Source organism: Thermobia domestica, chromosome 11, assembly GCF_964235325.1.
Source record: "Thermobia domestica chromosome 11, izTheDome1.hap1.1, whole genome shotgun sequence".
Lineage (NCBI taxonomy): Eukaryota > Metazoa > Arthropoda > Insecta > Zygentoma > Lepismatidae > Thermobia > Thermobia domestica.
In genome coordinates this window covers 207,144,617-207,160,933 of record NC_137464.1, presented here as the reverse complement: position 1 = coordinate 207,160,933, position 16,317 = coordinate 207,144,617, and the positions used below count along the sequence as shown (strand labels likewise).

At 37.2% G+C, this 16,317-nt stretch overlaps 1 protein-coding gene across 1 annotated transcript in view; it reads left to right on the top strand.

Moving 5' to 3' along the window:
- Positions 1 to 16,317, top strand: part of LOC145663733 (uncharacterized) — an 896,365-nt gene that overhangs the window by 750,009 nt on the left and 130,039 nt on the right. The window contains exon 3 of the mRNA XM_081729811.1: positions 13,103 to 13,213. Coding sequence (XP_081585937.1) covers positions 13,156 to 13,213 — 58 coding nt within the window. The 5' untranslated portion in view covers positions 13,103 to 13,155. The remainder of the gene's footprint in view (positions 1 to 13,102; positions 13,214 to 16,317) is intronic.

The window sequence follows — 16,317 nt, the reverse complement described above, 5'->3', positions numbered from 1 at the left end:
CAAGTGAGTGTAGTAAGTCTTTTGCAGATATATACTTGCATTGCATTGCATGCCTTTTACAAACCGAATATTTACTGTATACGAACAATTATACAGTATATTTTTCTCAACAACTTTGTCAAACAATACACGTTAAAATATAAATTATCTCTACATACTGGATACTTACGTAATTATCTTAATTATCCACTTGTTTTACTGCTTCACATACTTCGCACCTACTACAAACGGCGGCCTGGTGGGGAGATTTCTAAGATTAGATTTTGTGCCACCTGTTGATAGAAACTAGAACTGACACACTTGGTACAAAGTTACAGCAAGCCTCCGAGGCAAGTAAAATCTAGCAAGTGAAAATCAAGTTACGACATTTGCGGGTAACTTTTTCAAAACGCCTGCAGCAGGTGTGCAGTGCACGAAAAGTCTAGCAAGTTGAAATCAAATGTTGTGAAAGACTTGCTGCAAACCAACATGCTATTAGGTTACCATACATATATGTATGTAATATAAGGAAGACTGTTAAATATCAGACATCCTGCATCGGTATGGTGTCACATATAACGGCAATGGCTATGTAGCATACTGATAACGTATGCTCCATACTGATTTCTGTAGTAAGCAACAGGATTCCGTATATTTGTACACTATACCGCTGACCGGAGAACGGATTTTTCTGTGTAGAATGTAGCTTTATCATTTTGAATAGAAATAAATATTTTATTATTTGCCAAAGATTACAGGAGATGGCAGCGCAAACTTTCATTCCTAAAGCATTAACTAGCTAAGAATGTAAGGTGGATCAGCAGAGTTGTTTTCAGAAAAGGAAAATACTAAATTCATGTGTATTTTCCTGTGTGTCACAAAACTCCTTATTACCATACATTTATTTTACTGTTTTCCAAAGGTTCAATAACCCACAGTACTTTCGTGTAAACTTGTTATATATAAAATATATTATGTTGTGTTTCACACGTTACTCGCTCTGCTCTACACATCAATCCTTACCACGGGCTTCTTTCCAACTCAGTGGAAACTAGCCAAAATCATAGTTTTCTTGAAACCGGGGAAGGATCCAACACAAGTGGCTTCTTACCGACCCATCAGTTTGACCTCCGTCCTCAGCAAAACCTTTGAACGGATACTGGTAAAACGGCTCCATGTTTATCTGCACCACCGTCATATCCTTCCTTCTACTCAAGCAGGCTTCCGTCCCTTTTACGCCACGAGCGACCAACTATTGAAACTTTCATCACTTCTCATAAATCATTACAGCAAGAGCCTCCCGTCAGTCTTGATATCATTCGACATCGAACGTGCCTTCGATACAGTTTGGCATGCAGGCTTACTATACAAATTGCAAAGCATTCTACCTATTACCTGCGTACGCCTCATCGCAAATTTCTTGTCGAACAGGAGTGCCTTTATTTCCATCAATAGCGCACGCTCTCGAGAGTTCACATTAAGAGCTGGGGCACAGGATTCGGTGCTATCCCCTCTTTTATATATACTATACGTTGCTGACATGCCTCAGCCTCCACCACCAGTCCACGCCCTACAATATGCTGACGACACAGCGTACCTTGCCTTGGAGTCATCTGTTGACCGAATCTCTCTCCAGTTACAATCTGCAATTGATACGCTACTCGCCTGGTGCCTCCGGTGGAAATTGAAAATTAATCCAATCAAAACTCAAATGACGCTCTTCGGGCCTAACAAAAATAAGTTCTGTCCCACCAGAAATCCGGATCGTCTACGCATTACTGTCATGGGCTCCACTATCCCTCTGCGCAACAGTACGAAATACCTCGGCGTTCAATTCGACAGTCATCTTACTTGGAGACCTCACCTAAAAACTCTCGAGACCAACATACGCCGGCGCCTTTATTTGCTGAGTCGCCTTAAAGGGACTACCTGGGGCCTCAATTCTACACTATTATTATACACGTACAAGGTCTTCGTCCGTCCTGCACTATCCTACGGACATCTTGCCTGTCTCTCAGCAAATCAACGCTTTTATGACCGCCTCCAAGTCCTTGAACGCCGAGCTATCCGAATAGCATATTCACTTCCAGTGAGAACACCCACTGCCCTTGTCTACAACCACACCACTATGCCTCTTCTTCTTGATCATATATACCGCCTCCGCACACGTTATATTGTACAACATATACTAGGCAACCATCCTATCATAGCCGAATTACTGGAGCAAACCCCGGCAGTACCACGCAGAGCTTACCCACCCCTGGACCATCTACTCGCAATATATGAACGAGAGGCAAATACAGCTGACTACAACCCTGCTCGTCGCATATATCACAGCCATCCGTCCATCTATCCTCACTAAACTGCACTCACATTAATGTTTTAATCGTCTCCTGTGCTACCGACCACTATACTTTTTTAAAATCCAGCTGGACACATAGGCCGATTACACTACTTCACCAGATTTCATTTATATTCTTTTGACCATCACGCTCAATCACGCTAGTATACAATGTTGCCAATTTGGGGAAAAGTCGCTTAATCTAGGGGATTCGCCTTCTGGGATGGCGACAAAAAATCATTTTTCCGATTAGCGACTTTTTTTGGTGATTTTGGAATGACGATTTGGTGACTTACTTACAAATCTAGCGACTTTTGCGCTGCGAAAAATTTATCCTAAAATAAGTACTATTAACTCGAATCAGTTCAGATATACTGTTTGTTTTTCTTTTGCTTATTTGAATCAGTGCAGATGTTGACGAGCTGGGAAAGTACATAACATTTATCTCTATATTCCCGCTTTGATTGTTGTTATCTCTTACCTTCTAACGGGAACGAACTCCAGCTTTTAATGCCCTTTAGTTTACAGAGCTTCCGTTTAGAGGCAAAATAATAAATTACCGATAGCAAACAGATTATCTGTAGAAGCGTGAGTAGACCTTTTGGACCAAGATTTTTTCTAGACCTTTTAATTTTGCTCGTTTTTCTAAATTCATTTTTGATTCTGTTGAAGCAAAATTGATCATAAAGTTAAAATATATAAAAGTGAAATCATTGTTAGTTATATATGATTCTTTGAGTCTTTCATATACGTTCTTGTAGCGTAGATAGTACTATGGCTTCAATTGAACACGTATCTTATATATATATATATATATATATATATATATATATATATATATATATATATATATATATATATATATATATATATATATATATATATATATATATATATATATATGAAAGAGGCAAAATTCCTCGAAAAATTTTTTAGCGACTTTTCACCTAAAATTGGAGTCATTTCATCTCCAATTTAGCGACTTTTTGTATCAACTTGTTGGCAACACTGCTAGTATATATAATTTGTGACTTCGAAGCCAATGCGTAAAACTGTTTGTCACTCAAAATTTATATTTTTGATTTATACAGCAAATCACTCGTTTAACACAACCCTAAGGAACCTTTGCCAGAAGAAATTATAGCGTCTTTTGTTCTCAAGAATTGAATATTTCTTTGAATTGAAGAAATGGTTAATATGGGAAGTAACCTATGGTTTGTGCGCTGAATAAGAAATGAGTTAAGAAAGAACGGCACACATCAAAACATGATTTTGTCCATTGTTAAGTGCAGTTAATTACAAGAACGAGAGAGAAATATCAAAATAATGGGAGCAGCTATCTACAACTAAACTTTGAGAGCTAGCAACATTTAATGTTCTTACACTACGATAGTCTTGTGTTAATACTGCATTGGGTGATAGTGAGCCGGACGGTTAGTGTGTACAAATAGAGCAGACATTGGTGGTACTAAAAGGAAGACGACCACTGCAGTCGGTGTCTGCCTAATTGGAGAAAGTGAATACGAGACTGGCAGAGTGTAGTTTGTATGGAGGTCAAGTATCCAAGGTGACGATGACATTTAGAACTCGTGGTAAGTTATCATCATAGAAGATGAGTAGTGGACGGAAACAAAGCCTATTTAACAGAAATTGCGAAAAAGTTTAGAGGATTATCAAGAGTGATACGGCACAACTGACTGCAAAATTTAATCAGGATCTGGATCAACCCCTGTTTGTACCTGTTTGAAATGATATCTTGAAGTTTACGCCCCACGATTACGCTGGGTAGCCTAAAGGAGGCGATGATGATGAGAAATAAATGAAATGGTGGAATGAAGAAAGTGGGAGGAAACGGGAAAACCCCGAGAAAACCTACGCACACAATATTTGTAGACCACAAAGCTTACTTGCACGAGCTGGGATCGAAGCAAGGACCTCATGCACCAGAGATGAACGCTGTATCACTGAGCCACCGCGGGTCCTATAACAAGAGGAAAGGATATTTAAGGTTTTTTATCTCAGGATTTTCGCTTTCTTTCTTTTAAAAAAAAGTGTTAACCTAAGTTTTCGTGGTACATAACAGAGATTTAGTTAGACTTGACTTCATTTATTAAGTTGATTTTTAGTTTAATGTCCCTTTCTGCAGCGAGGCTATATGAGACGTAAACCTATTGATTAACGTGGAATCCGAACCACATGAGCTTCTGCCGGGAATCGAACCAAGGTCATCTACCCAAAGGCGCGCACGCTAACCGCTTAGCCACGAAGATATTCTAGGCTTGACTTCGGAAAAAGTCATTTGCGGATGACTTTGAGACGGAAAGAACCCGAACACCAGTGAATTTGAAATCACGTCACTGAATTTTCACTCTTCTCCTCCAGAAATCAAATATTATATTAAATGCATTAGTTATCATGTAAGGATAGAAGATTGACACTTCGCCCAATTTACCATCTATCATTATACTTCCTCATCCCTAAGCGGCTAGCGTGGCTCCGCGTAACGTAGTCGCAAACGTCCTTGCCTTCGATGCGAGCGGTTCCAGGTTCGATTCCCGTTGGGAACGCTTTTTCAGGCTAGCCACCATGAATTAGGTTTTCCTGGGTTTTTCTCATTCACACCAGCCAAATGCCGGGGTAATACCTAACTTATAGATTCCAGGGCACTTCCTTCCTTCCCTTTCCCCACATAGTGTGCTTGCCGAGGGACGTCATGCCTCAAACGTGACGGGCTAAATGTACTTAGATGTCCAGAGCTCAGAAATCAAAATCCTAAATCCTAACCCTAAGTGGCTAACGAGCGCGGTTTCGGTTCGTAGTGTTCAAGTATTCGATTCGCGGTACGAATTATTCTGTCGCATACAAATACGAATAGTCATTTGAATCACATGTAGGTTTCATTTAATATAGCCTCGAAGTTTGGTTCTAAACTTAATGTTAAAATTCAATTATTTAATTATTCATATATGTATAATGGTATCAAAATAGTTGATTATGCAGTTGATTATGCAATACCTTTTGAGAGCAATACTGAGGAAAATTACCGTAAGTGAAAATTTTAAAATGCCAATTTTTATTTTCATATGCGCGTTGACTATGTATTGTAAAAGCTATTGGTAGGTAGAGCTAGGTTTAATAAAATTAAGGTTTGGAATTGATTTTGACTACCGGTTTATTTATCAAAAAAATACTTATAATAACAGTGTTTATGGAAAATACTATAAAAGTGTTATATTTTTAAATTTGTTAGGTAGAAATTTGGTAGTTTTTGACCGTAGGTTGCAGACAGGATGTTTACAGAGCCCCGAAGCAGGTTAAGCAGAGTGGCGTAGGAAACTTTAATGCTTTGAAGCAAGCAATGAGAGGGTTAGAACTTACAGAGCTCCGAAGCAGGTTAAGTAACTGTGGTAGAAATTTTAATAGAGCCCCAAAGCAGATTAAGCAAGGAGGAACGGAATAGCTAAGAGGTTTGAAGCAGACTAGAGGCTTTGGGGGTAGATTGCTAGGGTGGATTGTTTTGGCAGTTTTTTTCTGAACTAAATGTAATACCTGGTAAAAGTGGCCCACCCACATGGACATTATAGGTATAGATTTTTTCTAATTCGGATATTTTTTCTGTGAGAACTATTGTCTCAAATTTTCAAAATTTCACTGAAAATTACAAAAAATACCAAAATTGTTCATTATTTTTAGTTATGTTAAAGTAAGCATATTTTTGGGTTTATGCGTGCTAGATGCTATGAAAATTGACATTCAAGTCTCAAAATGCCAGTTATATGCACCTGCGATGGGATAATGGTGCCTCCTCTAGGGTTGGAAAAGGGGGCAAATTAGTACAATTAAACGTTTCTGCAGCTATTTTCGTCCTTGCCTTTTCCCTCTGGACCTGCTCGACCAATACAAAGCTGAACGTGACAATTTTCTGGATAGCATCGTCACTGCATATTAGGTGTGGTGTCATCATTACGAGCCGGGATCCAAAAGACAGTCCATGGAATGCCTATTTTTACTAGCGCGGCATGCAGGTTCATCGTTGGCAAAAGTGCATAAAAATGGTGGGAACGATGTGGAAAAATGACAGTCTGTAGCTGAAATATTGCTCTGTTTAGCTGTGCTGTTGTTATTTATGTATCTCTATTAGTTTCCATTAAAAAATGAGACATTACTTTCAAAACGACCCTCGTAGATTTGACTGAAACTGTTATGATTGCTCAGAGGTACAATGTAAGCGAGAGGGCTGCGGCACATATAACATCAACTGTGCTTCAGGCAGCTTTAAAAGTTGGAATTTTAACTTCTCAACAATCTAACGACATAACATCTGCTTTAATTGTGAACAGGAGCAAAATAAGGCGTGCGAAACTTACAGTTAATCGGAATTTAAAAGAAAGCTCTAGAAATGATGATCCCATTAAATGACTATTCTTTCATGGACGAAGGGATAACACTAAAATACACACAGGCATCGTTAGAGAAGAGCACTTATCACTTGTGGCTGAACCTAACTCTCAATGCGTTGGTCACGTGACACCATCCTCTGGCTCTGCGCACGGCTAGTTTCGAGTACATCATGAACCAAATCAGAGGTGGCTCTGATGAAGTTGAGGTTCTTGGGTATGATCGAACAAACACTAACACTGGTTAGAATGGGGGTATTCTTCGAAAATTAGAGAATCTAACAGGAAAACCTACGCAATGGGCTATTTGTGTCTTGCATTTTAACGAACTGCTGTTCCGAGCTCTCTTCACGCATATTGACAGCGCTTATTCAAGCCCCTATTCTTACACAGGTTCCATAGTTTCAAAACTATCTGACCGAAAAGGTTCCAGTGGTGCCATTCAAACCAATAGAAAGTGACTTGCCTCATCATAGTCCAGAAGAGTTCAGAAAACTTAGTAAAGACCTGAGGTACTTGTTCCAGGTATGTCAAGCCATTGACTCAAGAGCATATCCTTAAGAGCTTGCTTCTATGATCCCTGGCAAGCTGAACAAAGCTCGCTTGTTAACTACTGCAAACACAATTTTAACATTGTATATTGCAACAAAGAAACCTACTAAGAAATTAATAGAAATTGTGACATTCATACTTACAGTCTATGTGGTTATGCCCTGCTCTCTTCAAGTGCAACTTGTGGTGGACAAACACCGTGTACGTGGGTTTCCTCGGGGTTCTCCCGTTTCCTCCCACTTTCTTCATTCCACCATTTCATTCATTTCTCATAATCACCGTCTCCTTAGCCTAGCCGGCATAACAGTGGGACGTAAAACTCAAAGATTTCATTTCATTTTATATATGGTTATGCAATACCGTGTCAGAACACAGTCTTCCATTGATGATGGTCCTCGTCACGTCTTTGAGACCATTCATAGATCTAGATACTTATCAAGAGAATACCAGGCTGTAATCCGTTCATCCATTCAGACGAATGCATTCTTTGCACTTCTCAGAAAATGTTCTTCTTGCCATAATGCTTAATGGCCGACTTGGTGTCCGACAAGATGCATTTCATACAATTCTTAGTGCTCGAGAACACAAAGCAGGGAATCTTTATAACACCATTAGATATAACATCATTCCCAGACTGAATTTTGAGGCGAAAGATTATACTGAAATGATCTTTTAGGAAAACACTGATGTTTCAACAACTATACCACCAGTTCTAAGGACGGTGTCAAACAAACAGCTAATGGACAATCTTTCACTCCCTGACAAGTCCTTCGCCGTCTATCCATGCCACACGGCGGCAGTAGAACTGATAATGAAATTAGTCACTTAAGCAGTCTCCCGAGTATGTGGCAGTGATGCTAGGGACGGGATGATTAGGTCAACCTTACTTTCTAGGCAAGCTATGTTTAAATTTCAATCAAAGTCCCAATTTGTGACAATTTCTCCTGACAGTGACGAAGCGGATCAGTTCATCTGGCCCTACATGTGGTTGGTTGGTTGGATAGGGCTGGCGGAGGAGCCCTAGGTGCAGTCATCTCCACATGGTGGACTCTGGGTCACTTGGCCAGGCTATTAGGCCAGGTGAGCGAGGAGCTGTACAACTGCTTAACTATACTGAATTAGCCGCCTTTTCTGACCCCTGGCGAGGCACCCATATTCCCCCCGAGGGCATATAACTAGCATTTTTATACTTGAATATCAGTTTTCATTGCAACTGACATGTATTTAACCAAAAATATGTTTACTTTAACATAACTAAAATTAATTAACAAATTTTGTATTTTTGTAATTTTCGGTTAAATTTTGAAACTTTGAGGCAATAGTTTCCACAGAAGATATTATCTGATTTGAAAAAACTTATACCTGTAATGTCCATGTGGGTGGGCCACTTTTGCCAGGTACTACATTTCGTTCCGAGAAAAAAGTGGTAAAACGGTGCACTCTAGTAGATTACTCCTATTGCTCCAAGGCAAGCAGTAGGATGGACACCAGAGAACTGGTATTGGCTTGTTGGTTGTTATTTAATTTATAGGCGTTTAAAGTGGCGGTGGCGCTGCTGCTGTTTTGTTGTTATGTGCTTTGTAGGAGTGTCAGTGGTTCGTTGTTTGCTGCTTGTAGTAATCTCATTTGATGTGATGGTGATGTTTACCAACAAGAGTTCATGGCGTTGTTTGTATACAGAAGCATTACCTTACAATATACTGTATAAATATAATCATTATAGTCTTCGGCTATGAATACCTCAATGGTTGCAGTGAAGTTTGTTAACATTTTGCTAGAACAGTTTTTATTATTACAGTAGAGCATCGATTATCCGAAGTAATTGGGGGACATTGGTGTTCGGAAAACTGGTTTGTTCGGATAATTGAACTTGCTGTGAACAGCTTTGATACTGCTACTTCTACAGCCAGTGCCAAACCGGCAGAAGTGTGCTGATTGTTGAAACACAGCGACTGGCGGCTTGGCCGGTCAGCAGCGCCTTATGAAGGCACCATTAGAAGCAATGTTCCGCCAGCGGTGGCTCAGTGCGGCGACTACTGTGGGAAACTTGGTTTGGGAGTGAGGAGGATGATGGACGGTAGGGTGGGAGAGTAACAGGTGCGAGCGAGTACACAGTTCGGTTAAGCGGTCGTTCGGTTGACCGACGTTCGGATAATCGACGCTCTACTATATATAAACAGTACGGATTAACCAGTTATCGGTAAATGTGCTATTTTGTAACATGACTGCCTCCCTTGGATTTTCTCCTAATCACCATTTGTGCTAATAGGAAATTAATTATTGCTGATTGTATTAACCGACTACATCTATTTTTTTTTACACTTACCGTTTTATATTGCCCAGTTACTGCTGGACAATATAGTATCCTATTCGTACTAGCATGAAACAAGGAAGAAGGAATTACATTACGCGAGCGTCTTATGTCAGGCTGATTCAACATACTCAAGAATGGTTTATGCTTTATATTGTTCCTTGGTTATATATTCGTGTTTAATAACTCAGTTATTAATTCAGATTTCACTTCTCGGCGGAAGTTCATGTGGTTCAGATTCCACATTAAGCTGTAAGTCCACGTCTCATATAACCTCGCTGCTGAAAGGGACACTAAACGTAAAATCAAAATCGTTAATTTAGGCAATTGACCGAATTTTGGCGACCATAAAAAATAAACTTTTCAATACGAGATAAGTAATTTTCTTTGAAGTGGCATTTTCGGAAGGAATATTTCCTAGTGACACTTACTTCAATGATTTGAACGAAATTTTGTGAAAAGTCTTTCTTAAGTATGAGAATGCAATTAGCCTAGATCTTACCTTTGCGAAAAATTATTTTAGTAAGATTTGTTGAAACAATATTTTGGAGGTGTGGGGTGTGAGAATACTTTTTATCTTGAACATACCATCAATGATTTTCATGAAATTTGATTGAAAAAAAAACAACACGAGTAATTCTTCAGGTCACGAAAGAGAGTGTTTTACATAAAGAGATGCAATATTTGATTTTGAGGGAGCATATTTAGGGTGTCCTCAGAACTATATATTTTTTTGAAAACTCTATTGTAAACTATTGGATTTTTACCTTTGCGTAACCTTAAAGGATGTCGTGTCTCGCAGGAAAACGAAAATTCTGGGGACGTCTGCAAGGTTGCCAACTTTGAAACATAAAATTATCTTCACTCTCTCCGAACCCTTAACTCATATAAATAATAATTGTATTTTAAACCTTGAAATATATAGTTGAGCGTGGTAAAAGCCGGTAAAATTCAAATCGGTTGGCAAATCTCCTTGAGTGAAGAAAGTGAAACAGTATGTGCAGTAATCCCCGCAAATACATTGACGGACGTTGCTCAAGCAACCAATCGCTGTTAAGATATTTGTGTCTGGCCAATAACGGCAACAACTGAGTATGTTCAGTAACTGTCCAGGTGTAGAAAACTTGTATTGTGTTTTATTGCAAGTGTGTATTGTACTTGCGGTGTAGAGCATCCAGCAGAATTCAAAATGTTTTGCATACAACAATGGAACTTACCGCACCTACCTTTTCGAAACTTGTATTTTTATTTATTTTGGGTTTATTCATATGTCTCACAATCGAATTCATGACTAGTGTAAATGAAAGATTGTCTTTTTCTTTATTTTTTTTACCCATATTAATTCTGTAGAGACCTGAGTCTTGAGGTTGACCATGACAATATAACTAGCTCGCATCATTTCACTCAACATGAAGCTTTGGTCAAGAGAACATCGAACATTCATCCTGGATTTTTGTTATACAGTACTTACGATGAGTCAGTAATTGTTACTCAGCGTCCATGCCACCGGAAATTCAGCATCCATCGGAATCACCAACCGTGTTTCTAGCCATGACAAAATACTATTTTCAGTTTTGAACTTTCGGGCAAAAAGCGTAGGGAAAAGTCGTAAATAAGAGACTTTCAGGTAAACTTCAGATTATTGGACTTCCATAGAATATTGAGGAAATTATTTTTAAAAGAATGTTATTTTCAAAAATTAGAGGTAGTGTGTTTCACAACTAATTATTATAAACAAAACCCTTTGAATTATAGTTCAATTGCGAAATTAAAGATCTTATATAAAATGACCAATCTAGTTACAATTTCAATTTGAAAACTGTCAGGTTTCTCTGTCACACTGTATAATTAAGTTTAGCACTAAGACACAATATAGAATAAACAAGTGCCCACGTTTCTGACGTCCAAATTCTAACGCACAATAACTTATAGAGTTTTCTTTCATTGAAGTGTGTATACATTTTATTGACGAACTCTATACATTACGGACACCTGCGCACAGTCTGCGACTTACTCTTAAACGTTTTTGATACATATAAAGTTACCAAGAATAAAACTGTGTGTGTCAAATGGGTGTTATGTAAGCCTGAGATGTACTTGGTATCCTTAATAAATTCTGGAGATACTCTCTTCATTAAAGTTCAATTTTGTCTACTGAACGTACCACATCGTTATTTATTAGAAATACGACATTTAAGCCATTAAGTCAAGATACTGTTGAACAGGAACGTAGTGTGCCACCAAATCGAACCCATATCTTTTCTTTTTGGAAAACTAACACTAGAATTGGCATCTAATGGGGGTTCATGATTCTCCAGAATTATGGAAATTAATTGAACTATCGAGACAATAGTTAGAGAAGAAAATTCTTGTGTACATTCCAGGAAATAACGTTATATATTTTTTTTAATTCCCTGGATTCCGTTTTTACGTAAACTCAATATTTCAACTATCGCATGTTTTCTTGTAAAAATGGTTAAAGCACATGGACAGTAGAATGTGACATACGATTTTTGATTTTGAATTAGTTTCATTGACAATTATCTGCATACCACTGATAATTCCTTAGCATATGGCTTTTCCAGGCATATGAATTTATTCAAGAATAATTTTGAATTTCAATATACTACATTAGTTTCTCTTACACTTTCAGTTGGATTCGAAATTCATCCTTATTTCTTATTCATCTTTAGTTCATCTAGGATATTTTATTTTTGGTCATATTACGAAGAGAGTAAAGGGTTATAACAAATTGTGACATGTTTTGGAGACCAATCCAGAATCTGGTACCTTATCACAACTTAGTAGTATATTCTTCTATTGTACTAATACAAATAATGGGTACTCGTACCCTTTACATGAAATCCATCATTTGAAAGCTGATTTCGGTGTGTAAAGGAAAATTTATTTAGATGAATATTGTGACCACACAAGAGAGTTTTACAAGAAGCTTGCGACATAAGAAGGGTAGGAAAATTTATTGAATTTCAAATTGAACACGAATACTTTAATTTGACCAGTCTGTACAGAGGAAATCTAAATGTATATCCCTATATTGTTACATCTATTAGAATGATGTCACTATATTTTGATAATAATACATTTTAACGGCACGCAACAATCGACGTCAATTACAGGCTATCATTACAAAACTAAAGAATAAAATATACTATGATCATCAATTTTTTTTAATAGTAAGACAAAGAATTGCAAAACATAATTACAGAACTAAAGAATAATATGAGATATATTTTAGGTATAAATACAGCATCAGTCTTACAGCAACTGGACATATAATGCACGTAGTAGCATATTCTCAGAGGGTGCATTTCAAGTGTTTTAGATTTCGTATTTGATAAAAACAAGATAGATTTAGCCAATACACAGAACATCATAATATTGGATAGATGGATATAATGTTTTGCTGATAATACTACAATGTATATTTGTGTACTGAGTTACAATGTGTACAATATTAGACAATCTGTGGTTCACGCGTTTCTTTGTTTTCTCTTTGACTAGGTTGATGTGGTCATATCTGCACTTGCCTTCCTTCGCCACTAGTAACCGCAAAGATGCCAGTCGGAGGGCGAGTGGCGGGGAAAATCGGAATCATCTCTACTTCATACAACAGTAAGTAAAACATCATCCCAAGAAATTTCATCCAACGTCTATTAATTACACATAATTACATGACAACTAAATATATATGTTGATAAGAAACATAATTGCTGTTAAAATTGTATTGATGATGGTTATATTATAGCCGTCCTTATTTCATGATACACAATAACTTCTGTATTTGGTGATATTTTCGTTATTAATGTTTACACTTGACAATTGTTTCGTTATATCTGGCAACACCTAATAATACATTAGTTAACGTTGTAAATGTTACATTTACGTTATAACTGTATACATTTGGCGATAGTTTCATCATAACCTTTTATTAAGTAAAGAATTATGTATCCGAACAATGTAGTATTTAATAGGAGATAAAGTGAAACTCACTTCAAGAAGATTGTAATATTCCTTTAACAAATCGTGAAGAAAATAACCTGGAGCTATCCAAAAGTATGCTAAGCACGTTGAAGTTATTACATAAATTACATATACACATACATAAATAACTTAAACTGGAAATAAAAATCACTGGACAAAGCAACGTTTATTTTAAATTAATATAATCTAAAATCAAAACAATCACACAAGAAACAATCACATCCTGGAAGTCATTCCAGGATGCGATAGAGGACTTCGCTAAGATGAAAGCTGGGAAAATACATTTTTGAGGTATTCATTTTTCATTTATTACATTTATATAATAGAGTAACTTTGTGTGTGTTATTTTATGCATTTGAAAAGTTCCATTACGTATGATAAGGTCTGATGCTTGGTATGGTTGATGTCGTAGAACCAAGCATATTCCCCTAACTTTCCTACTGTACTTTCACAGAAATGTATTAGGCGAAGTCAGCAGGGGCCACATATTTATTCTAGCCCCAGAGCTTCAGATGAGTAAATCAGGCTCTGCTATAATTATAATAAAGATTAACTAAAATCAATGAAGAACGAATGTTTTCGCAATAAGACAAGTCACTACTTTTAAAATTTAATTGGAAAATTGTTTGCCATTCCTTGAATGTCTTAGGTAACAGGAATGGATACAGTCACTATGTATTAACAGTTTTCATTTAAAATAGGTAATAACAACACTTTCTAATATTTGTCCTTTTAAAGAGTGGTACAATAATTCAATGTAGAGCTCCTTCGTGGCTAAGCGGTTAGCGTAGACCCTTTCGACTTGGGAGACCCGGAATCGATTCCCGGCAGATCTCATGGGGTTCGGATTCAACGTTAATCAGTATGTCCACGTCTCATACAGCCTCGCTGCTGAACGTAACGTTAACTCAAAATCAATTTGAACTCAAAAATTCAATGTAGACGTAATCAAATTGTACCGATGGAAACTTCATGAACATGTTAAAGTTGAAATTAACCATATTAATTTTCAATGGGATTTTCTTATCAAATATTCGACTACTTTAATCTACCATGGTTTTGATTCCATCGGTACAGCTGCAATAGCATATATATGTTCTTTACAGCTATCTCCGCTGGTATAGTGGGGAGCACGCATGACTTTAGTACACCGTCTTGGGTTCGATTTTTCGATACAAGAATTGAGATTTGATCGCATTACGATGATTAAGATTCCATCGTAAACTGTAGATCCATGTCTCATAGAGCATCAGTACTAGAAAGATATGCTAAATTCCAAGCAAGCAAGGAAGTATATGTCGTTTCGTTTATATCGAATTATTATAATATTAAAAGTCTTTATGGGCTAAGATATGTCATGAAAACTGTTTAAGTTAAATCAAAACTCTTAATGCATACTACTTGTATCTACTGCTGTTTTCTTTTATATTTGGATTTCAAATCAAAACACGTTTGGGTCGTATTCAGAATCATTCTTACTTCTGATTAGCGTCATACTAAGGTTTTCACTAATGAAAGGTTTTTCACTAAGGTTTCCATATGTTAGTGAAGCTCTTATTATGATGAATCTTAGACAAGAATGACTCTGAATACGACCCCTCCATGTTTAGTTTTCAAATATACGATTTGATTTTTAAAATAAACAAATAAATAAACTATCTTTATCCATGAACATGAAGACTTCTGACCAGAAAGATGACATTTATTTGAGTGATACGTGGTCGTCATTATCATTGTCTGGTCACTCTCTGCAATTGAGAACGTGCTTTTGTTCTTCAATGTCTGTAGCTAAGCTTCGGTTTTAATACAAGAACTATTAGCTTTAATACTGCTCACCAACTGTAGACATCTTCTCGTAGTCAACAATTTCTTTCGCTACCATGTTTTTCTTACCTTACTCTTTCAGAATATAATTTCTTCTCAATATTATCCTTCTAATTATCTCCATCATTATAATCCCCCCTATACGTTCCTCTGTCCTTCTCTATAACCACATTCGAAGGCCACTACGTGGATTTACAATTTGTATAATACTGATTTTTTTCGATACAAGGTCCGACTCTTTATTAAAGTTCTACATTAAATACCAAATACTGCTGAGCAACATTCTACTAAGAATCAAATTTTCCACCTTCCCGAAATCGAAGCCAGGATTAAAGGTATTCATGCTAACCTATCAGTTGTACGGGAACATAAATATATTTCGATTAAATTTATTTTATAGATTTGTTGGTCTATCATAGCTCAGTGGTAGAGCGCTCAACTTTGGTGGATGGAATCTCTGGTTTCATCCCAGTTCCCGCCAAGTGTGCATTCTGTTAATAGATATCGTGTGCGTGGGTTTTCTCCGGTTTCCTCCCACTTCCTTCATTCCCCCATTATCACCATTTACCTCAGTCTCGGTGAATAACCGTGGGATCTTAACCTGAAAAATGTTACGTGATCCTGCAATTCAATCTTCTAGGAGTCGAGATAATATGGTGGTGGATAGCCTATATTTGTGGCAATTGATCTTGCATCTTAATCTGTGCACCCTTCATAGCTTCGTGTTGCATATGGGCGTAAAACGAAACAAATAGATGCCAGTTTATGTACGTAAAAAATTGCACTCAATACTGTAAGGATTATGTAGCTTTTACTATGCATTTTAAACTTTTAATCATTAAATATCAAAACGTTTAGAATTCTAACGAAGAAGTCCTTACTCATGTGGAACAAAAACATACCAAATAAAT